At 46.1% G+C, this 25,000-nt stretch overlaps 1 protein-coding gene across 1 annotated transcript in view; it reads right to left on the reverse strand.

The window, feature by feature from the left end:
- The window catches only part of DAP (death associated protein), a 91,534-nt gene extending 68,465 nt beyond the window's left edge, over positions 1 to 23,069 (reverse strand). The window contains exons 1-2 of the mRNA XM_003821951.5: positions 17,864 to 23,069; positions 5,045 to 5,141 (exon numbers count right to left, since the gene is read on the reverse strand). Of these exons, the coding sequence (XP_003821999.1) occupies positions 5,045 to 5,141; positions 17,864 to 17,918 (152 nt within the window). The 5' untranslated portion in view covers positions 17,919 to 23,069. The remainder of the gene's footprint in view (positions 1 to 5,044; positions 5,142 to 17,863) is intronic.
- Between the last annotated feature and the right edge of the window lie 1,931 nt (positions 23,070 to 25,000).

Below are 25,000 nucleotides of genomic sequence, written 5' to 3' on the forward strand. Positions count from 1 at the left end.
GAATTGCTAAACCATGCCCCTTAAGAAGCCTGTTTACTAACTGAAGTACACCATTTATGCATAGTTTTTTATTGTCTTTAGCCTTATAGTATCCACTTAAAAATGTTGTTTTCCAAAGTTAATTAGGTAACTCCCTACTCCCTTAAATATGGTTATATCAAGCAATTGCATTTCCCACTCCCTTCAATCCGTCAGTGCTTGTATGCCATTCTGGGTCCCTCCCACCTCTTGGTTGATGTGAATTGTTGGCTTACTTGTCAGGTGTGTGAAACAGTGCCATGGTTCTAGGTCAGAACCATGCAAAAAGTCAAGCTCAGGGAAGAATTGTTCCTTATTCCCCATTTCTGTTTCTTCCTTCTTTCCATCCCTTTTCCATCCACCACTTGTCAGTGACCAAACCCGTTCTTTTCTGGTTTACCCCTCCTGTTATCCATTCCTTTTTAATATCTTGTACCAAGCCCAGATCATGGCAGAATGTCAGCAAATGTTTGACATTAAACTGTTTTCTCTAGTGAACCTTGACTCCTAAAGTCCATTCTATGTCTGCAGTCTCTCCTTTACATAATGAAACTGGCTACTTTATCTTATGACACTCGACAAAAGGCTTGGAAACCACCACTTTCCTTAATTGGGTCGGCTCGAGATGGAATCAAGCAGCCACGCAGGAAAGTATTAGCTAATAATAATGAAGACTATTACTCTTCCTGGACATGAAGAACCACCAGTAACTAGAACTCAGGTTGACGGAAATTCTTTGGCAGCATTTTCACATTTCGGCTATATTTTTTTTAACACAGCATCTCAAAACAACTTGGTAGCATAAGAAATTACGTTTAAGTCTGTGGAAAGCTACAAGATTAAAGGGAATAAGAGTTGCATAAACAATTGCAAGAAAAATAACTAGTAAAAGTTGCAGGGCTTTTTTTTTCCTGTCAACACAATAACATCTTTAATCTTCCACTTGTCCCTTTTCTCTGTAATCAGTACTTGATTTTCCAATTAATGGGGAAGGAAGCCACCAGAGATGAGTCAGTAAATTTAAAACTAGTCTTGAATGTCTGGCAAGGAAAAGAAAGTTTTGCAAATGTACATCTATAGCTAAGAAGGAAACTGGCATTTGGTGTTAGGTACTCATTTTCATATCTGAACAACACTGGGATCAAAATTAAAGAATATAAAACTTTAGGATCAGGGTAATGTGGATAGGAAAGTCACATGCCATAAGACATTTCCAAGAGGATAATTAAGTGTTTTATACATTCTGCAAGTAAGTAGGCTTTTCCATACCTGAAGTAAAACCAGCCTAGTCCCCTGAAACCTTATTGTAAAGTGATAATTAGACCACCTACTGATGGTGAGGCTGCAAAAGGGTAGGATTATGGGTTTGAGGAGCGTAGACAAGGTTATGGGCAACCCCAGAATCAGTAAGTTTCATTTACAGAGAGATCAGGATTGCAATCTATGTGGATCCAGGGACTTATGTGACATATCAGGGGCAAGGGCTTCCAAACCAAGACAGACTCAAGGCTGAATCCTGGCCAGGCCAATGACCGACTACATATCATTGGGTTGGAAACCTCCCTAAGCTTTGCTTTCTTCATCTCTATAATGGACACAGTAATACCAACTTATAGGTGCGGTGAGCATTAAATTCAACGTGAAGCACTTAGCAAGTGCCCAGCACAAAACAAGAGCTCAATGGGTAAGCAAAGCCTCGTGGAGGAGCGTAAGGAATCCAGAAGCTGCCACCAGCACTGGAATGTTGGCGCTGCCACTTACCCACCATGTGCCCTTGGAAAAGTCACTTCACTCTCAGAGCTCTTGAAGAGGGAGTAGTAATTCAGAATGGGAGTAATAGCCAATAATAAACAGCTCTGAGATAGGGATGATAACAAACTGAGCAGTAGCACAGATCAAATGAATTAATATGAACAGAGCAGTTAGAACAGGGCCAAGCTCATTGCACTCTGTAAGAATGAGTGATGATGATGATTAACTATGATTATTCAATCAGTCCACCAGAGAAATGGGGAGTGGGAGTGCATGGTGGTAAAAGTAAACTATTACACAGAGTACCAGGCCTCGTGGAGTGTATTAGAAAGAGCTGTTTTGGCAACTTACATCAATAGCTAAAGAGTGTACACAGGCTTACCCCGTTCTGTAAATGCTGTGTCGAGTTGTTTAACCCACAGCAGTAAACAGCCAAGCCAAAGTCAAGAGGACAAGTGCTAACACACTCATCAGGAATGTATCCTAGCAATTTGGCTGCAGGGAACAACAACAACAAAAGCCTTGCTCATGTGCTTTGCAAACCATACCCTGCAGTCGGCCTGCTTCAAAATATCTGGTTCTCTAGAGATAGAGAACAAATCTTTAAGGTAAATAAGATGCTACAATCTACAGTGCTGGGGTGCTCGATCTTTCCTCTTCAACTGTTCATCCTCTGGCATATTTATTTAAATTGATCATCTTCTAGAAAAGCTGCATGTCAACTCACGAAAAAAATCAATAGAAAGAAAACTAGTGGGCTGTTCTGTCCTTATTTCTAAACTTGCTAATAAATTGCTATCTCTCATTGTATTGACACTGTGTTAGGTAGGGAACTAGCTATCTGTACCTTATTCCACTTAAACTCACCAAGAAAAGCAGTGTTTCATTAACTTTCCAGGACCTTTTTTTCCAGGCAAGGCGTTATCTCTTGCCCTCTTTCTTCCTTAGGGAAACAGATGGTTATGAAGAAGGGCAATGACACCCCAGGTTTCCTAGAGGGAAATTACTACAGGCTTACACACTCTTAGCCTCGATTCCCAACTCAAGAATGCTCAGAAAATGGAAGGCTTCCTCATAACTTGTACGGAGGCAAAACTTAACCTGAAGTGACACTAGTCCCTAAATTTAAAAAAATTATCTAATTCAGTTTGAACATCACATATAGATTACAATATACTGCCTGAGACCCCACTGGGGGTACTATGTGGTATATGCAAGGTTTTATTCTCCTAGGGGGTACTATGTGGTATATGCAAGGTTTTATTCTCCTAAAAGCAGTAATATCCTCCTAGACTCCCAAATTTCTCCATTCTAAAATACGTCGGGCCGCAAGTCCTACAGATATACAATTGTGAACTTACAGGAGAGTTGCTGATGCTGTTACGTTCCAAACATAGCTTTGTGAATACAGTAAGTGAGAAAAATAATTCTAGCGTTTTTTTTTGTTTGTTTTTTGTTTTTTGAGACAAGAGTTTCGTTCTGTTGCCCAGGCTGGAGTGCAGTGGCATGATCTTGGCTCAATGCAACCTCCGCCTCCTGAGTTCAGGGGGTTCTCCTGCCTCAGCCTCCTGAGTAGCTGGGATTACAGGCACATGCCACCACACCTGACTGATTTTTGTGTTTTTAGTAGAGACGGGGTTTCCCCATGTTGGCCAGGCTGGTCTCGCACCCCTGACCGCAAGTGATCCACCCACCTCGGCCTCCCAAAGTGCTGGGATTACTGGCGTGAGCCACCGTGCCCGGACAATTCTAGCATTTTCTTTAAACTGCCTTCTTTTAAACCAGAACTGGGACTGAATCTTTACACTGCTAATCTCATGATTTAAAATGGACAATAATCACTAATAATCACTCAGAAATGTCACCCAAAATGCTGTTCTTCCCTCACGTGGCCGCTCCGTAACTCATGCTGTATCAGGTTTTATAGACAATACTCAATGGGGAAGGCCACTTAGAAGCAGACAGGCAGGGTTACCAAGAACATGCACCACTTCCTCATGTGGGTGCCTACTCTTGGCAACTATCCATTTGGAAGCCTAGCCCGCTGAGCACTCCATGAGAACTGGGTTGAACTTCCTGCTACGTTACCTAGCACGGTGCATGATATGGGCAAGCTGATATCCTCTTTGGGGTTCTGTTTCCTTGTACATAAACTGGGGAGAATACCACCTACTATTCAGGACTGCTGGAATGAAATGAAATAAAAGCATGGGCCTAATCCACAGGAATCAAGGTTAGCTTCTTTCCCCAGCCTCTTTCCCCTTCCATACCCTCTCCTCTTCTGACTGAGACATCATCTGGAGACAGGCTGTATAAGTAGAGAGCTTAGTGCTTTCTTCTACGTGGACGAGCTCCCGCAGAGGTATGTTAGTGGTGCCTGTTTGCGTATTGCAAAGTCGAGAGAAATGGATTCCTTTCAAGGTCCCTGAACCCAACTGGAAATCTGAACCTTTAAGGAAAATAGGTGTTGAGCAGGGGAGGAGGGGTCTGCAAGGAGACCCCTGTGCAGGCCCCAGGAGGGTTGGCAGCAGAGGTATCATATAAGGACATCCAGTCACTCATAAGGGCATGGCCTTGTAATTCTAGATCTGGCTGATGATCCGAGGGAGGAAATGCTTCAACCATTCTGAAATCAGAAGTTCTCGCCCCAGCTACACAGACAGCCAGGTCCACCCCTGAGGTTCAACTAGTGTGGCAATTCTCAAGGGTCTCCATGTGATTTCAGTATGGAAGCCTAAGTTGCAAACTACTGCCCAGAAATTGTTAGTATTTATTTCTCTGGAATGACAACAGAAACCTGGAGTACAAAAGACTCACAGGTGCAAGAATTTGCCTACTTCGTCCACTCTGGTGGTCCAGCCTTGGGAAGAGGGTCCACCATCAGAAAACCAATGAGCCACAGGAAGCTGCTCCTGCTTGGCTTGGCTTGCCCTGGCTTCCAGGAAGGGAGGCACACTGGCTAAACCCAGGCACCTGGGCAGGTGGAGGTAGGTCTCTAACTGTGCAGACAGACGGGGCACCAGCCCTGGGTGTGGGGTGGGGAACAGGGTGGGCGCGTGGGAACTGGTCAGGAAAGAGGAACTCTAGGGGCTCTATTTTCTCCCCTGACTGAAAACAAAGCCCCCTCCTCCCTGATTAGGAAGGGAAAAATACACAGAACAGGGCCCCACATAGCCCAGGAGTTATCAGAATTATAGAACAGAGAACAAATGTTAATGTTTAACCGAATAGGGTTTTTGGAAAACATGCTCAAGAGTCGCTAGCATCATCCCACCTGGGGCTTTCCCATTCCTGGTCATCCTTGTCTTTCTCTTCTTTGGTGTCTCCTGTATGTGGGTGTTTCTGCACAATTCGCATTCCACCAGCTTTCACTGAAATGAAAACAGAGAGTGTGGGATTAATGTGGAAATGGGGCTGCCTGTGGATCAGGGGGACCAGCTGGAAAGGTTTTGGTTGCTCAGTGGCCACAAGTCAGTCTGGAGAATCTGGCAATGAAAATGATTAACTAGGGAAGGTCAGGGTTGTCGGGGTAAATTCAAAATGATACAGCACTCAACATAATCTCTTACTACAGATCCACTCAGAAACTTTCCAAGGCTCTTGTTTTTCTATCTGGTCACCTTTCAAGTATTTTGTCAGAGCAGCAGTGTAACGAGGGCACAAACTACACAAAGAGAGTGGCTGCTGCTTTCAGTTCTCCACAGTCTCAACACAAGGGCTCACCTCAACCCTCCCCTGTGAAATCTACTTTCTCAAATATCGAAGATGTTTTTGATGGGGTGATATGGTGATGGGTGACATGGGACAGCTACTGTGCCTTCACAGAGCCCAGGCAAGTGGCAACAAAACTTCTACTGCAGCTTTGCCCAAACTGTGCTGTGAAACCCTACCGCTGGCAGATGTTAACTTAGTTTTAAAAAACAGCTTTATTGATATGTAATTCATGTAGAATACAATTCATTCATTTAAACTGTATAATTCGATGGTTTTGAGTGCATTCAGAATTGTACAACCATTGCCATAATCAATTTTAGGAGATTTTCATCACCCCAAACAGAAACCCCACAGCCATGAACAGTCACCCTCCATTCCATCCCTCCCAGCTCCTGGAAGCCAGTCACCTGGACTTGCTTATTTCGGACATGTGATATAAGTGGAATTATAAACTATGTGGCCTTTGGTGACTGGCTCCTTGCACTTAGCGTGTTTTCAAGGTTCATCCATGTTACAGCACGTGTAAGTATCTCATTCCTCTTCTTGTCAAATATTCTATTGCATGGATGTATCACATTGTATCTCTCCACTCATCAATTAGACATTTGCGTTGTTTCCACTTTTTTGGCTATTATGAACAATGCAGCTGTGAAGAACTTAGACATAAGTTTTTGTATGGACATATGTTTTCATTTCCTTGAGTATATACCGAGAAATGGAACTGTCAGGCCACATGGTGACTCTGAATTTATCCTTCTGAAAACCACCAAGCTGTCTTCCAAAGCCTCCACACTATTTCACATTCCCACCAGTGTGTGGGTTCCAATTCTCCACATGTTCCCGACACTTACTATTGTGTGTCTTTTTAATTATAGCCATCCTAGTGGGTGTGAAGTGGTCTCTTATTGTGGTTTGATTTGCAATTCCTTTATGGCTAATATGTTAATACTGTGTTGTAAGGGGTCGGGTAATCTAGCATCTAATAAGAGTGGGAAATGCCAGGTTGAACAAAATTAAATAGGTTTCCCCAAGAGAGACCTTCTTGGCCCTTAGTGTGCTACCTGCATGAGGAAGACTTACAGGAGGCATACAGCATGCCGGCTCTCCCCAGCCTATCTGACCACACAACTTTTTTTTTTTTTTTTGGCTATAATACCAGTTATCCTCCATCAGGGCTACAGTGTTCCAAGAACAGAATTTGGAAATGCTGGCTGGCCCTAAATCCAAAAAGCCAGCCTCGCATGGTGGCCACCAGCATGTGTTTGGGGTCGGCACGTTCCTCCACGCCCTCAGCTATGTGGTCTCAGACTACTGTCTCAGATTCTCAAAGATTCCCTGCTTCATTTGCAGAAAGGAGATAAACCTCCTCAGACTATTAAGAAGAGAGAGGCGTTCGGGAGAGTGGGGTGCTGGCTAGAAAGCAGGGTCATTTTCCTTGCAGTCATTGGCCCCCCAGGCTCTGGATGCGGGCCTTACTGAGCTTTACCCTTCAAGTCTCTGAGTCTCTGCCACAAGACGGCTAACATCACGATACAGTCAACTTGCCACACCATGTCCTCTGGCATTTTAAACTGAGTGGACCCTGCCGAGTCACGAAAACCCAGGCCAACTTTCTTTATGCTGCTGATGAACGGGAAGGAGAATGGGAGAGGCAGCCTGGGGCTTACATGCTTCAGGTGTACTAGTCTTCAATTTCCCTGGGAGACTTGGCCAGCCCGACTGGAGGGAGATGGTGACGTTTGCTCCCAGGACCAGCACTGCCCCAGCAGCTGGCTGTTAGAAAAGGGCAAAAGAGAGCAAGGAAAATGAAGGACTATGTTTAAACCATTCCTCTGCTGGCTTGGGTTTAGAACTAAAATCTCCCCGCTGCCCGCACCTCTTCTCAACGGAGAGGACATTCTACTTGGGGCAGAAGGAAACAGAATCCTATTCAGTAATCCTCTCAAAAATCTGCTCTATATCCCATCAATTGATTTTTAATCACTCTATTTTTCATTCCTACAGCTTTTGTCTCAAATTCACCAGGTATTTGATGGGGTCTTATTCTTTTCTTGTGCGTTCAATTCCTTTATATATTTAATCATTTTAGTTGTATATCCAATTATTTGATTTTATGAAGTCCTCTGGAGTCTAATCCTGCTGTCTGTTTTTGCCTGTGGATTCTTGCTCTTGTCCTGGGAGACTTGGAGGAGGAATCTGTCTTCACTGGGCTTTACCAGTAAGGATCTTATGGGGCCTGTGATGCAGACAGCAACCCTCTGGGGAGATGCTACATGTGTTTTTGTCAGGCCAGGAGTATAGGTGTCTGAAAATCCTTTTCAAGGCAGATTTCTCAGAAGACAAATTGCCAAACAGTACAAATACGAACTGAACTCATGTAAAAGCAAGCCTTTGTTTACAAATTCTCAAGGAGACCTCTGCCCCCATGTGGAGCCCAGCCTGACACAGTCCGGCTTCCTGGCCCTCCTAGGGCCACTGGGCAGGTTTCCCTCTTCCACCTTTCCCCAGGGGTGTGGCCTCTGAGCATCCAACTTTGGCTACTCCCTGCCTCCCGTGGGCCCACCTCTCATGCTAAAGGTCTGAATTTCGGTTCCTTCTTCGTTTTGGGTTTCCAGGAATTCCTTTCACTTCAAGGTCAAATTCTTTTAAAAAAGCAAAAAGCCAAAGACAAAACAGAAAAGACCTACCATTTGCAGGCAGCTTTTTAATCTAAGATTAAAAAGATTTCCCAGCCTATGTAGTTGGCCTCCCAGTCAGAAATGGAGACTGAAAATACAATTATCTACACCTTAGGGTCATTTTCCACTCTCTTGAAACACAGGATCTCAGAGTTATGAATGTTTTGGGCTCAAGGAAGAGCTTAGAAGAACTGTCCCACTAAATGTTTTTTAAAAATTCATTTCCCTCCCTGCTCTATCCCACCTCTTTCCCATGCTCATCAGAAATTGATGAAAGATGCTATTATGGGCTGAATAGTATCCCCCCAAAATTCATAGGTTGAAGTCCTAACTGACATACCCTTAAATTGTAATTGTATTTGGAGAGAGGGTCTTAAAAGATAATTAAGTTAAAATGAGGAATTGAGGTAGGGCTCTAATATAATAGAAATGGTGTCTCTATAAGAGAAAGAGACACCGGGTTGTACACACACAGAGAAATGGCCTGCAAGGAAACAGCAAGAAAGTGCCATCTGCAAGCCCAGGAGAGAGGCCTCAGGAGAAAGCAGAGCTGCCAACACCTTGATCTTGGATTTCAGCCTCCCAAGCTGGGAGAAATAAATGTCTATGGTTTAAGCCACCCGGTCTGTGGTATTTTGTTAAGGCAGGCCAAACCAACAATACAGATGCCCATTTAAAAATGATCTCTGAATCTTTCCAACTTGGCACACATAAAACTTTTAAACTGTAACTCATAGATGTGTTCATAAAGTAAAAATAAAAAGAGCTGTGCAACTAACTACAAAGAAAACTAATGATGAATGTGAAGGTGACATTTGAAATGATCAAGTCTTCTGAAGCTCCTGCAGGGCAGCCTGTCCACTCCTCCGCTGAAATAAGCACACAATGTCAAGGCTCAATCACCCAGCATTAGCACTTGCATTTAATTTAGTTTCTAAAAACAATTAACTTCATTAATCCCTCTCAGTTATGTTTGGTGATTAATGTAGCAATAAAAAGTGGCAATAATAACAATAATAACTCAAAGCTGAGACAGATTCATTTTAACTTACAATACTGCCAAAAAATATGACAGCACATATTTATTGTGATTGTTGTATCACTGTCTCTAGAACTCTTCATTTGTAAAACTACAAAAGAAGAATTACTTTTGCAGAAATCTTTGCAGAATTATTTGCAAATCAGTATTTTTAGGAGAAACAGAAAAACCTTAGATTTTTGTTGTGGTGGTTGTTATTCAAATAAGAGCTTCAAATGTAAAGAATAAGCTTCCTCTTAGCAGAAGTGCTGTGCAGAGGATAAGAACACAGATGCTGGAGCCAGAACCTTGGGATCAAATCTCAGTTCTGCCTGTGTGTGTGTGTGTGCATGTGCCTGTGCATAAGTGTGTACACATGTGTGCATACATATGTGCTTGTGTGTGTGTGTGGCTGTGTGTGTGCCTCAGGGTCTTCCACCTATGAAGAAAGAGTGAAAATGTTCCCCTCTCCCAGGGCCAGCTGAGGATTACATGAGTTAGGACACATGAAATGCATCCAACAGGACCTGGCACACAGGATGTGCTCAACTGTTAGCTAGTCTTATTAAATGGGTTTTTAAGTTAGCATTTAGTACTTAAGAGAGGCCTCTGGAGTCCTCAAATCGTTGGTGCTTTTCCAGCTCTTCACCCTCTCTTCACAGCAGTTCCTTAAAGAGTGCTGCCCTATGGGTTGCTGGGGAATGAAAGCCATGCCCTGTAAAGCACCTGCCCATCATGGTGCTGACCACCACCAGGACCTCCGTCATTACATCACCACCTGAGGAAGCTTTGGGAGAATCACAGATCCAACTTCTGCTCCTCATCACCACTCTGTGGCAGGCACCGCTCTAACCACTTGGAGTCCACGCATCTTTCACTGCACAGCAGCCCCACGGAGTAGATCCTGAGGCAGGGAGAAGGGGAAGCCAGCGGCCCCAAATTGCACAACTGGCAAGCAGCAGACTGGGTTCCACCCTTAATCGTAGGTAAGCCTTTCCTTGCTCAGACTCCCTCCAGGAAACAGAGCACCATGGCTTCTGAGAGTAACTCAAAGGAACGGCCTATAGACAGGGCCAGGTTATTACACTACCTAGATAAGGGAAGGTGAGTTTGAAATGAAAAGCTCTCCACAGAGCAGTTGCCTGCCCAAGTGGGAAGGGGAGTGGAGGAAGCTTTACCTACGGTCACATCTGGGAGGTAAGCAAACACCAAGGAGGCAAATGACTATGTGGGACCCTGGGCCAAGCATCCGTCCTCAGGTGTCAGGATGCCTGGCTGTAAGACGCAGTCACTGGTGGCTTGCTATCTGCTAGTGCCAAATAGCACACTAGAAAATGCTACTGCGGGAAGAAGAAAGGGGAAATACCGGAACAGTCCCATGAACCAGGGAGCAATTTCCAGCGGGGAGCTAGGAAGGGCTGTTAACTCACACAAATGTCCCAAAAGCATTCACTGCAGGTACTGGAGTATGACTCACAAGTATATGCTACCTTTGTTCTTGCCTGAGAAGAGCTATGGAAATGTTATTCAAAGGGAAGCTCTTCTACCTAAAAGAAGTGACGAAAGGTTCTGAGGACTGTTCCGGTGGAAGGAACAAAACAAAACAGAAAACAACCAGTGCTGCAGGTTATGATTAAACCAAAGGATCTCAGGTAGAGCAATGTAGTGGCAGGTAAGCAAAGGGGCTGGTGAGATTAGGTGGGTAGAACTTCCCAATGTGAACAGGGCAAGGGACTATGGCCTATCTTAGTTAAGAAAAATGACTCCACCAGGAGAGAAGAGAATCACTGGCAAGTGGAGACTCACATCTATGGAAGCCCCTGCACCTGAAGGTGGGAACCCTAAAAAGTGGAGAGGATAAAGGGGTGAGAGGTGGTAAGAACGTATGCAGAGAGTGGGTACTGACAGTCTGGCCCAATAACAGACATGAGTTATAGAAGACCCCAATGAGAACCTTGCCCCCAGACCAAGTGGAGCCCTTACAGGAGCTTTCAGGTGTGCATACATAAGGTAGAAGTAATGGTTTGTGCTAAAAAACGAGCTGGAGCCCCAGATACTTTCCTGAATTTGCACTCTCGTTGGCTTCATACTGCTATTCTGTGCTCAGAATCATAGACTGTGAAGGTGAGAAGGCTCTTAAATTACACGGAGCAACCCCGTTAAAGAATGAAGTTCAGAGACATAGTGGGACCCCCCTGGGCCAAACACTCCATCTTCCACAGCAGTGTGTGTTCCATCCTTGACATAGTTTCTGACCCAAAGGACAAAATGAGTACTGACTGGGCCAGGATGGGCACCCTGCCGGACAGCTGACTGGGCCCCTTTCAAGCTGGGAGGTACATGGAGCAGCTACATGTATATCCTTGAGTGTAGGGAGGCTGATTTCAAAAAGTTCAGGGGAAAGTAGGATCGGCTGCCTGGAAGTGCTTTGGAAAAGCTGTCATTGGGAATTGGTTGAGGCAAGGACTAGTCAGGTGTTCGCCAGTCTCACTCCCAGCTTCCCCATAGTTGGATTGGGGGCATCAAACTGGGTCCTGCCCAATAGTATGGGGAAAAGTGACTTTGGTGGGCAGCATCATGTCATCACGTCCCCCCACTCTGGAACCTGTGAGTGTGCTGGGCTACATGGCCAGGGGAAATGAGGGTTGTAGATGGAATTAAGGTTGCTCATCAGCTGACTGTAAGCTGAGGAAGAAGAAGGGAAACTGCTATTCTGTGCTTAGAATCACAGACTGAAGGTGAGGAGATGATTCTGGATTACCCAGGTGGGCCCATGTAATCTCAAGGGTCTCTGAATGTGAAAGAGGGAGGCGGAAGAGTCAGGGCTCTGAGTGTGTGATGTGAGGATGTGACTGGTCATTGCTGCCTTTGAAGAAGCTTTCCTTGGCTCGTGGAGGAAGGCGCCACGAGCCAAGGAAAGTGGGCGGCCTCTAGAAGCTGGAAAAGGCAAGAAAATGGGATTCTCCCCTGATGATCCTCCAGAAGGAACCAGTTGCCCTGTGGATACTTAGATTTTAGCCCAGTGAGACCCATCTTGGACTTCTCACCTCTAGAACTGTAACATAATAAAACTGTGTTGTTTAGAACCACTAAGTTTATTGTGATTTGGTACAGCAGCCATAGGAAACTGATGTGATGATGCATACCACTTGTGGGCCACACCATACAGACCCCAGCACGGCGACCTACACTTGTCCCGTCTGCAGCAGCCACACAATGAAAAGCTAGTGTTATGCAGCAAGGGGTGTCTGGGCCTCTGAATTGCTCTTTGTTAAGAAGACCCCCCCCAGAAGAGAAATAAACCTGGATTAGTTTGGCCACTGAGAATTTAGGTTGTTTGTTACAACAGGAAGTACCATTCTCTATACCTAATATAGTACTTTATACAAAAGTGAATATTCTCTATAGAAACAAAAAAGACTTCTGAAGCTGGGAAGGGAAAAGCAGTCACAAAACCAAGTAAGAATGCACAGGGCACTGGCCGAAATGAAAAGGACACTCACCAAAGATGTTAGAAGTCACAGATAACCAAAAATGGCTAGGGAAGGCTGGGTGCGGTGGCTCATGCCTGGAGTCCCAACACTTTGGGAGGCCAAGGTGGGCAGGTCGCTTGAGCCCAGGAGTTTGAGACCTGACTGGACAACATAGTAAAACCTTGTGTCTACACAAAATACACAAATTAGCTGGTTGTGGTGGTGCACACCTGTAGTCCCAGCTACTCAGCACACTGAGGCGAGAAGATCTCTTGAGCCCAGGAGGCCAAGGTTGCAGTGAGCCAAGATCACGCCACTGCACTCAAGCCTGAGAGAGACCCTGTCTAGACCAAAAAAAAAAAAAAAAAGGCTAGGGAAGAGGTGAAATGCCATGGGCCACCTTGACAGAAGGCTTCTGAAAAAACATAGTAACTAAAGGGTCTTGTTTTCCTTGGCATGTTGGGAACAAGGGCAGACCTCTTACCTGGACCGTTCAATTTCTGGTCCTGACTGGTTGACACTGGGACTATGCTTAGCAAATCTGTGACCACAGGGTTAATAGAAGACAAATTAGTCTTCCGTTTCTAGCAATGGATAATCTGAAAGTCTTTCTGCAGGGAGATAATTCAGGGAGAATTACACTAGACTTTTGAAAGGCATCCTTAACTCATGTCTGACGTATCAATTAGTGTAAGAGAGAACTAAGTTACTCTGAAGTTACTAAAAAAAGTAACATGGTTTGAAATAAATACAATCATGCTTATATTTCCATTTGATTCACTTTGAGAGGGGATGTAGAGTCTGCTTTTCAAAGAAAACCACATGTAAGATTAGTAACATTCAAAGCTATCATGTAGCAGATTTATGAGAACTCTACTGACACATGGTTTTGGCTCCACTGGGAAATGGAGGGGAACAGGGCCAGCAAAATGTATTTAACAAAGAGATTTTACCCATCTCACTGCCACAGACTCACAAAGACTGGCAGAAATGAGTAATAGCGAGGCTTATAATTAGGTCCTCTTTTCTGCTGTGGAATGCTATGACTGCTGTTAGATGAAACAGAAAGAATCTCGCTAATTCTAACTCTGCTAATCTGCATTTGCAATAACTCATCAAACAAGCAGTCTCACCCCATTTCTCTGCAAATATTTTGTAGTCAAGAGCAGTGGTGAGGTCTCAAATCATTAAGGCTGGATTACTTCTACAGAGGACTGCAGACGACAGCACATTTGCCAGGACATGATGCAGTGCCATCCATCACTTGTAAATAACAATACCTGTATTTGCACAGCACCTTTCTCTAACACTCTTCAGAAGCCTTTACAAACTGCCTCATTCATCTCCCACCTTGGCAGGAGGCACCTGGCCAGTGATGGAGTCGTCTGTCGGGCCGCTGAAGTTCCAAAAGGCAACAGCCTTTCCGGCCGCTCCCACTAGGTCACTAGCTCAGGGGAGTTGGCAACAGACACTCCAAACAATTTGGTCAGGTTTTTTTTTTTTTTTGACGAAATATTCGCTCTTCTTGCCCAGGCTGGAGTCCAGTGGTGTGACCCTGGCTCACCACAACCTCTGCCTCCCAGGTTCAAGCGATTTTCCTGCCTCAGCCTCCAGAGTAGCTGAGATTACAGGCACCCACCAGCACACCCGACTAATTTTGTATTTTTGGTAGAGACGGGGTTTCAACATGTTGGCCAGGCTAGTCTTGAACTCCTGAGCTCAGGTGCTCTCCCCACCTGGGTCTCCCAAAGTGCTGGGATTATAGGTGTGAGCCACCGCACCCGGCTCTGGGTCAGGTTTTTAAACGGCACTGTCCTCGGTATCTCAATGTTAAGATGACTGGTGATTTCATGAGTTAAACGTGCCAAGCGCTTAGAAGTGTGTCAGCACATTGTGACACTCAACAAACTTCATTAGTGTTTCCACCAGTCTGCTGCCTGAACCGGCCAAGAGGACCACCTGCAACCCTGCGCACAGTACAGAGAGCTCAGAGTTGAGGAAGGTGTGGGCCCGGTTTGCTATGGGGGCAGTGAGGGGTGAGAAGAGGCCCTGGGGAAACTCTGGAGTGCTTATTGAGTATTTTGTGCCACCCCGGGAATAAAGAGATCAAGAAGACCCAGCCCTGGAAGCAAGAAGACAGGCAGAGAGGCGAAGGTTAGTGCACGAAGGAAAACAAGGGGATTGTGGGGAATGTACAGGAGATATGGGCCAGACAGCAACAAAGAGAAGACACAAAAGAACATTAAGATAGTCACTGTAAGAGAATTTTATTATTTCTGATTGAGCATTGAGGCACAAGTCTGTTATCCAATTTAAGCACTTAATGAAAGCATTCTCAACATTTTTAAGGCAGTGATTTTGATTTATGAACTGTGCTCTTGGCTATCCTTGATGATTACCCTTTATTGTAGTGGGCCGCCTTTTTTTTTTTTTTTTAAAAACTGTATCCTTCAGAGCTGCCTACTCTCTGGCAATGCCAGACTAAACAAGAACACCAGAGCTTCCTGCCAGAAAAGGTTCACACATGGTCCTCTGTAACATCTGGGAAAGCACATTTGAGGGGTGCTGTTGGCATCTGAGGGGTGCTGTTGGCATTTGAGGGGTGCTGTTGGCATTTGAGGGATGCTGCTGGCATTTGAGGGGTGCTGCTGTTGGGCCCCTCCTCTAACTATGGTCTTGGAGACAGATGACAGATGGTGACAGCCACCCGCAAGAGCTCACCCCGTAAGTCTAAAGGGGTTGCCCTGAAGTTACTAGAGGAGTTTACCTGGGGGATGAACAGTGCTGGTACCCTGATGCTGAAGCGGGACGTGAGACTCACTGCAGCAAACACAGCCCCACCCTGCGACTTGCCCCGAGGCCCAAACCTCGAATTTCATAAACGAGAAAAACTGAGCCCCAGTGAAGCGTGAAGTGATGTCTTCAAACTTAGAACCCAAGCTCACTGCTACACTAGCACAAATAAGCTGCCTCTTCCCTCCTCAGGGGTAAATAAACTACTTACTCTGTAATTCACAAAGCCTAGCTGTTTACTCTGCAATTCAAAGAAAACCAGAGTCCAGCAAGGAATTTCTCCCAGGGAGTGAGTATGTACAGTTTATACCTCTGACCTTAAAAATCTCCATATGGGCACTTTGGAAGGCTGAGGCGGGTGGATCACCTGAAGTCAGGAGTTCAAGACCAGCCTGGCCAACATGGCAAAATCCGGTCTCTACTAAAAATACAAAAATCAGCCAGGTGTGGTGGCAGGCACCTGTAAACCCAGCTACTCGGGAGGCTGAGGCAGGAGAATCTCTTGAACCTAGAAGGCGGAGGTTGCAGTGAGCCAAGATCGTGCCACTGCACTCCTAGGTGACAGAGTGAGACTCTGTTTCAAAAAACAAAACAAAACAAAAAACTTCTATATGGGTGTGTCTCTGTATGCAATTTAATTACTGTACTTTGGTTCTGTATCATTCCAAGAGATACTCCTTAATGTAACCCATGTCCTGGGGAGTGGAGGGCCAGAGCAGGCGGCTGCTGCAGTTCCTGGAGGCAGCCCTGCCCCGGGTGGAAATCAAGGCGCTCCTCCCCACAGTGGACAGGGACCCGCTGTGGTAGAATGGAAGTCAGTTACCCTTAAAGGAAATCCCATTAAAAAAAAACAACTCCCTTTGAAGTACTTTTTTTCTTAAAACCAATGCAACACAAATTCCCCCAAAACCATTTTCCATCACAGTGGAATGATTTTCTAAAACCCCATGCCTCTTAAGTTCTCTGGCATCAGTTAGACATTTTTCTTTCCCAGTGCCAGTTAGTTTTGTTGTAGAGAGCCTCCGTCACCACTGAAAAATATTGCCTACTCTGGACTGCAACATATTTAAAGAACCGCTCCTATTCATTGTGCTGGTGCAGAGAATTCCCGCCCTATAGCGGAGGACAGCAGAGAAGGATAATGGGAATCTTTTTTTTTTTTTTTTTTCTGAGATGGAGTCTCGCTCGCTTTGTCGCCAAGGCTGGAGTGCTTTGGCTCAATCTTGGCTCACTACAACTTCTGCCTCCCGGGTTCAAGCCATTCTCCTGCCTCGGCCTCCTGAATAGCTGGGATTACAGGCGCTCGCCAACATGCCCAGCTAATTTTTCTACTTTTAGTAGAGACGGGGTTTCACCATGTTATCCAGGCTAGTCTTGAACTCCTGACCTCAAGTGATCCACTCTCCTTGGCCTCCCAAACTGCTGGGGTTACAGGCATGAGCCACCGCGCCTGGCCAAGAATCTTTATTGTCAAGAAAATGGCACAAATGTGCCACCAAAAGAAGCCATGTTTCTCAAAGACTTCTGTTGCTAAAAGACTGAGTTTATGACACTAAGGCGTGCTATTAAGACCTAAAAGAACCTCACGCATCCATACATTGAGGGGACTTGGCTTCTGAGACCCAAGGCCTTTGATCTTCTCACCAGTGTCCCTCCATATGGGCCGACTGCCACTGGAAAGGAGAGTAGAAACGGAAACAGACCCGTCTGGACAGAATCCAAAGTGCAAACAGGAACTGTGCCCAGAGAGAGGAGGAGGTGGCAGAAGCATGAAGGCTGCTTAGATCCCTATGTTCTAAGAAAGACCGCTCTTTCCTGGCTTTAACTTCCTTGGCTCAGAAGTTTAGGATTTGCTCAAAATCAGAAAAGGCAACTTTGGGGGTAAAAAAAAATCTGGATGTGGAAGAAACTGGCGGTGAAAGTCATATTGAGTGATTAATGATAAAAATTATTTCCGCTCCTTGGTTCTTGAGTCGGTATGAAACGCTGGCAGCCTCTAATTAATCACCACCATGATATTAACACCACTTACTTTTCATTGCTTCTGCTACTTTCTTTCTAGACATCTGTATCCTCTAAGTAAATATTATCCGCCAAAACTTTGTTATAAGTTGTGCAACTGGGTTCGCCCAAGGCACCGGAGGCTGCGCGCAATCGCACAGGTACGCGGCCGCCCGCGTTCCTCAGGAAGAAACGCTTCGCCGCCGCCGGCAAGCGGGGCCGAAGCTCCGGCGGGCTTGTCCCGGGCCTGGGCGCCCGACCTCTCCGCGGCCCGCGCCCCTCGGGCGGGCATCAGGGCCCGGAACCCGTCTCAGCGCTCGCCGGGGCCCTCCCCGCGGAGCCCCCGCCCGGCGCCCCCGGGTTCGAGCCCGCCCCCGGCACCCGCGCGTGGAGAGAAAGAGGAAAAGAGTCAGTACCGGCGGGCGGGTGTCCAGCTTTAGTCTCTAGTTTCCCTTCGGGAGGCGAAGACATGGCGCGGCGGAGCTTCCGCGGGGCCGAGCGGGAGTGCGCGAGTGAGCTCAGGTGTGAGCGCCGGGGAGCGAGCGGGCGGGAGAGCGACGCGCGCGCGTGGGGGGCCGGGGCCGCGCGAGCCGAGTGAGTACCACTGCCGTTAAGGGGGCGCGGCCGCCGCGCGCCGACGTGGCGCAGCCGAGCCCACCGACGGCATGCGCACTGACGTCACCGCGGCCCGCCCGCCCTGCCGGGCCGCGAGCCAAGCATACGGTGCCTGCGCAGCCGGCCGCGCCACGTCGGATGCTGTGGCCGAGGGCGGAGGCGGGGGAGGAGGAGGGAGGGGAGAGAAGGGGTGAAGAAGTGAGAGGGAGAAGGAAGGAGAGGGAGGCGGGGTCCCCGACTGGCTGCGGGGACTGGAGTTGCGGGAAGTTAAGTAGGGCCCAGCTGAGGATGGCTCCTGCAGCGAACGCGCTCAGCCGGGCTCCTGGCTACGCGGCGACGGCTGGGTGACGGCGCCCCACAGTGCGGGCCAGGGCCGGGGCGTCCCGGCAGGGAGGCGACCGTCCCCTGAGGCCCTCAGCCCCTGCCGCGGCAGCGCCTAATGAAGCGCGGAAAGGAGAGCCCAGATGGCAGCGACGGGGGCCGAGAGAGCAGGAATTTGTTAAAAGACGATGCGAGGGGAGAGCCTGCTTTCCGAGTGAGGGCCAGCGCTGGGGAGCAGAGACGGTGGCTTCTGTCCCTGCCCTCCTCCGTTATGAACCAAAAATAAAATTCTAAGCCCTGCAGCCAACGGATGGACCCTCCCCTCCGCCTGTGGCCTTCTAAGTTATCTTGAAAAACTAGTTCAGGCCTTGATGGGAAGCGGAAGTCAAACATGGCCTCACAAACATCCGCACGGAGACCCTAAGACTAATAGAGGACTCTGATAAGAAACATTCGCAGTGTATTCCCGGCTTCATCTGCATGATAACACCTTGGTCTCCACAACTCCTTCATGCAACCCGGACATTCCCTTCTACTGAGTCCAGGTCTTTAGATGATAACTCTCAACCAGTTGCCAATCAGAAAATCTTTAAATGTACCTATGACCCGGACGCCTCCACTTCACATTTTACCTCCTAAATAGCCAACCTACATCTTACATATTGATTGATGTCTCATGTCTCCCTCAAATGTATAAAACCAAGATGTTTCCTGGCCACCCTGGGCACATGTCATCAGAACCTCCTGAGGTTGTGTCAATGCACGTCCTTAACCTTGGCAAAATAAACTTCCTAAATTGAGACCACTCTCAGAAACTTTTGGTTTTCACCATCATCTTCCTGTTGCCGTGGCTGACCCCTGGCTCTCGTGCCTTGGATCGTGTTCTTCCCGCCTGCCCCAGTGCTTTGCAACTGCTGTTAACTTCCGCAATGCCTTGCTGGATTCGCATTCAGACAGGCCTAATCTCTTTAGCGAAGGAAACACCACCCCTCTCTTGGCTGTACTTTTCCCTTTGACAACAAAACTGTTCAGGGAGGCTGAGCTCCTCATCTCTTGTCACTCCCTCCAGTCCAGTTTGTCTGGTTTTCATCAACTTCTGCTGCACTGCCCTCAACCATGGGAGGTCCTTTTGTGGAAGTCACTTATAACCTATGTGCTGCCAGATCCAATGGTCATTTTCTACTTTCATTCTATTTGAGCTCTTAGCAGCACTTGATGCAGCTGGCCGTCCCCCTCCTCCTTTGCTCCAGAGGTGCCACATCACTGCCTTACCCTCCAGTTCTCTGGCCACCCTGGCTGCTCACTCTGTCAGCTTGGCAGTTTGCCCTCTTCTAGATTTATAAACATTTGAGTATCCCAAGGCTCAGCATTGGCCTTCTTCTCTATCTAGACTTCCCATAGATAGTCACATGCAGCCCCGTGTGGATGACTATCATGCAGATGCTTACAGATGCCAAATCTGCAACCTCATTTCTCTATTTCTGCCCCTCCACTGAACTCCAGACTCACCACCGCCACCTTGGCTTCTCTATTTGTTGTCTAACTCAGTGCTGCGCAACTCTGTGCATCAGGGCACACATGGAGATGCACATAGCATACATTGGTCTTGCATTCCCCACTCCATACACACATTTCAACACCGGTAATAGGATAATTGTTGGCCAGGCTGCAGTCATGATATGCTTGCCATTGTCTTGCATTCACATCCAAACTTCCAAGTGGGTGCCACAGTTTAGAAGAGAATCCTGAAATTAATACTGGGTTACTCTTTAAAGAGATAGCACATCACTCGCGTTCTTAAAGGTTTAAGGATACCTAACTGATTAATTTCATGAGTAATTTCCTTTTTATGTATGTGCAAAAGTGCTATATAGTTAAAAACTTGTCTTATGTCTTAAGCCTAAAGAACTATTTCTTGGAAGTATAAAATGAAAATTTTAAGTTGAAAGAGCACATTGTGGTATCATTTAATTGGTAGTGTTTTTACCCTTAGTGGTACCTAAAACAAAGTTGCATGTTATGAGCCACAGCATCTTAGACTCAATAACAAATGCTATTGGTAAGGAACCCTGGGGGGTGGGGCAGAAAGCCTTCACAGGAAGGAGCAGAGCTCCAGAGGGGCCCTGGTGGCCCCTGGACTGCCCTGAGGTCTGACAGGTTGTGTCTCTTTGCCTGTGACCTGTTCTCCAGGGTTGTACTGATTGGGAAACTCTGGTTGTCTTACAGTAGGTAGTTAGTCGGCCTGAGCAGGGCAGGAGAGGACTCTTCCCCCACAACCCACACCACCAGAAATGTTGTGTGACCATCAAGTGATGGTCAGGAAGTTGTTACACTGTTTCTCTAAAATAATAATTGGTTGCAGTCAGTGCCAGGGAAAGGCAGTCTCCCAGTAGGTAGAAAAAACCTGAAAGTGGTGATCAGCAGCTTCCTGGTAAGATCTCTTTGCCACACATCGAGAGGCAAAATGGCAACGTTTGACTGGTATATGACCTTCTAGGAACATGGGGCTGGTAAGGGAAGATTGCCTCAAGTGAGCACGTGTACACCTCCAAAAAACACACTGCCCCTGCTCACTTTCCAAGTGCTAGCAAGTCACTGCGCATGTGGACAGCCTACCCTAAGGGAACAATCAGGGGACGAGGGATGCAAGACTCCAGAAGTATGCCAGTGTATAAAACCCTAAGTCAGAGGTCAAACCGTGCACTTGATCTCTAAAGTTACCTGCTTGGCCATCTTCCAAGTGTACTTTCCTTTTGTTCCAGATCTAAAGCTTTTTAATAAACTTTCACTCCTCCTTTAAAGTTGCCTCAGTCTCTCTTTCTGCTTTATACCCCTCAGTTGAATTTTCTTCTGAAGAGGCAAGAATTGAGGTTGCTGCAGACTCTTACAGATTCACTGCCACTAACATATTATATTTGGGTGCTATGTGATTCAGATACATTCTGCTCCTGACAGTGTGACAGCGAAGTTAATTTCACATGTTCAAAGAACTCCTGATTCTCCCACCTACCAGCAAATAGCTTCTCCTCTAGAATACAATCCAAGCTACTCATTACAGTGTGGAATAATCTATCTACTCAATAGCATTTCTAATGAAGGAAATACCGTTAAGAAGGTAGTGAACTTCGCAAAAAAAAAAAAAAAAAAAAAAAAAAAAAGACATTTATTTTTCAGCTTCATTTGTAGCTAGGGGTAGCCAAGTGACACAGTTCTGACCATGGAAATCTGCTGGGGGGTTTGGGGGGAAATTTACATTCTTAATATGGGGACACCCCTTCCTCCTGGTGACATCATTTGTACCACCTTGAATTCAGACAGAAGGCCAAAGGTAGAACAATCATATCGCAACTGTGAGGCAATCAAAGGCATGAAAATCACATGCTAAAGGTGACAGAGCAGGAAGGTCAAAGGCATGTGGGAATCTGAGGGTCCATGGAGGCACTTCAGAGCTGTGGACTCCTCGTCCAGACTTTTTTGTTGTGTGGGAAACAAATTTCTATTAAATAAAGTCCGTGTGGTTGGTGTCTTCATGGGCAGCCAAATGCAATCCCTAGCACACATGGCCTACCAGACCCTGCATGATGGGGGTCCTGCCCAATTGTGAGCTCCTCCCTCTTGGCTCCTCTGGCCACACTGGCCTTTCTGAGGTTCCTCTAGCAGGACAAGCCAATTCTTCCCCTTGGGACTTTGTGTTAGCCACTCCCACTGAGACAGCCAAGCATAAAGGGGTCTGCAGGGAAACTCTGACTACCTGCACACCGGAAGATGGGGTGGAGCCACAGAAGTTCACGCCCTTTGCAGGGGACAGGAGCCTGACCTCTTCTCTTCCCGGGTGGAACCTGGGATTCAATCTGTGACGCGGGAAACCGGCTAGCAGGACTCTTGCTTTGCTGAAAGTCCCTGTTTCCTTTTTTTCCTTTTTGCCTAATAAATTCCATTTTCCCCACCCTTCAAAGTGTCTGTGAGCCTAATCTTTCGTGGTTACGTGACAAGGATGCTGTTTTTAGCTAGGCTAACAAGAAAGTCCTACAACACCACTGGCGAGAACTGTCTCTTCCAGATCCTTGCGTAGTTAAGTTCTTCTCATTCTGGAATCAGCTTTTCAAGGGGCCTGCTCTGTCTTACTGTCTTTATAGCACTCTATCCTCATCTGAAATTCCTCATTTATCTGTCTGCTGGCTTATTGTTTTTCTCCACTGACTAGAATGTCAGCTCCATGAGGGGAGAAACCTAATCCATCTTGCCCACTAGGTATTCCCAGCACCTAAAACCATGGTGGGCACAGAAGAAGCATTCAACAGTTATTTTCTCCCCATAATTCTAGAACATAGATACATTTAATTTCTTACAACTGCTACCTAAATGAAGAGTAGCCAATGATGACTAAACAGAGAATGAAAAATGTATATAGCATATAGATGGCACATGGCCACTGATCTTTTCTGACATTTGCTTTATCTTGTAAATACTTTGTGTGTGCATATGTGTGTGCACACGTGTGTGCATGCATGCATGGGAGTGTCCAGCCCCTCCAGCCCTAGATGCTGAGGATAAATGTCAGGCATCACCCACTGGTGATATAGATGTACTATGTAGATGTTCTATGTAGATGTACATACTCAGTAGATAGGATGAGAATTGTTGAATGATCTTATTTGCATCTCACAATAACAGTAGGAGTAAGATGTACCAAAGAAAACAAAAACAAACAAAATGGAGAAGAGAAGCATTGTTGGACTTATGTGGGATGCAACTCTGGTGAGTGTGACCTGGGACCCAAAGCTGGATTTTCTAAGCCCCAGTTCCATTCCCCCAAGTGGGGGCTGACTTCTAAATAGAGTTTTGGGACCATTTTCTTTTCTTCTCTAAATAGGCTGTTTTCTCTCTCTCTCTCTTTTTTTTTTTTTAGATGAGGTCTCTTTAGATGGGGTCTCACTCTGTCACCCCTGCTGGAGTGCAGTGGCACGATCTCGGTTCACTGCAACCTCTGCCTCCCAGGCTCAGGTGTTTGTCCCACCGCAGCCTCCCAAGTAGCTGGGACTACAGGCCCATGCCACCACGCCCAGCTAATTCTTCGTATTTCTGGTAGCGGCGGGGTTTTGCCATGTTACCCAGGCTGGTCTTGAATTCTTGAGCTCAGATGATCCACCCGTAAATAGGCTGTTTTCTAATCCCAACTGGTGGTAAATTCACTTAGTGTGAATGTTGTAAGCGCTAGAAAAAGTATTTGAAGAAGAAACGGAAAATGCAGATTCTCTTCTCCAGACGTGTATTTTGTGTCCGTGGCTACATCACTAAACCTTTCTGAGTCTCAGTGTCCTCATCTGCAAGTCAGAGATGTGAACGCTAATGCCTCTCCCAGGAAGGTTGTGAGAATTAAGGGCTTTGACTAAACATGATTATGCCTGTACAGCTCCGTGTCACCCCACTTACCCCCTACAGGATCCTGAGACACAGGGGGTTCTCTGCCCTTTTTTGATGGAGAAATTGGATCTGTAGCTGGATTTTTTAAGCTTGGTGCAAGGATTGGTAGCTAGTGTGGGGAGACCCAAGAGAACCCAGCTCTTGCTATCTTATCCATTGTACATTTAAAAGTGTTTTGTAAGCCATAATGTACTAGAGAATGTACTGTTATTACTGCAAAGGGAGTTTCTTTTTATCAGCATTCATGAAATATATGAATAGTCCCAGTGTGTATTAAAATAATCCCACATAACAATCACTTCAATGAATATTGCTTTCTTATTCCAGGCTGGTTTCTGTTTCCTGTCTTCTTGTGCTGTTGTCTGATAGATGAGAATTTTGTATTCTTATTTACTACTTCTATGGCTTGAATGTGTCCCCCAAAATTCATGTGTTGGAAACTTAATCCCCAATGCAATGGTGTTGAGAAGTGGGATCTTTAATAAGTGACTGGCTCATGAGGGCTCTGTTCTCATGAATGGATTTATGCTGTTATCACAGGAGTGGGCTCCCGATAAGAGGATGAATTCAGCCCTCCTTCCTCTTCTTTCATGTGTTCTCTTGCCCTTCCACCCTCCGCCATGGGATGACACACCAAGAAGGCCTTCACCAGATGTGGGGCCCTTGACCTTGGACTTCCCAGCCTCCAGAACTGTGAGAAATAAATATTTGTTTTTTATAAATTACACAGTCTCAGGTATTCTGTTATAGCAGCATAAAATGGACCAAGACAATGACCCAGGATTTCTCTGATTTCTCCTCCATTGTTAATTTTGCTCATAAGGGGAGAGCGTCAGTCATTCTTGACTTTGCTTTGTAACATCCAGGATATTTCTTATTATACTATGTAGTGTAGGCTTTAAATTAATTTTAATGTAATTTTTTGACATACACACATACACATAAAACACTTGAAGAGGATATACATATCTCAAAATCAAATAAAAATGATAGAATATATTTTACACACACACACACACACAAGTGAGGGATCTTTGGGATTTCATTGGGCCTCAACTTATCACTCAGTGACAGTTTCAGGCATTTTTCAAAAGTAATTCAACAGCTAATAAAGAGCATGGAGGTCCATTTTAGTCACATATGAGGTTATACTTTAGTTAACAGTATTCGAAGAAAAAAATAACCAGGCTGAA

Source organism: Pan paniscus, chromosome 4 (genome assembly GCF_029289425.2).
Source record: "Pan paniscus chromosome 4, NHGRI_mPanPan1-v2.0_pri, whole genome shotgun sequence".
Classification (NCBI taxonomy): domain Eukaryota; kingdom Metazoa; phylum Chordata; class Mammalia; order Primates; family Hominidae; genus Pan; species Pan paniscus.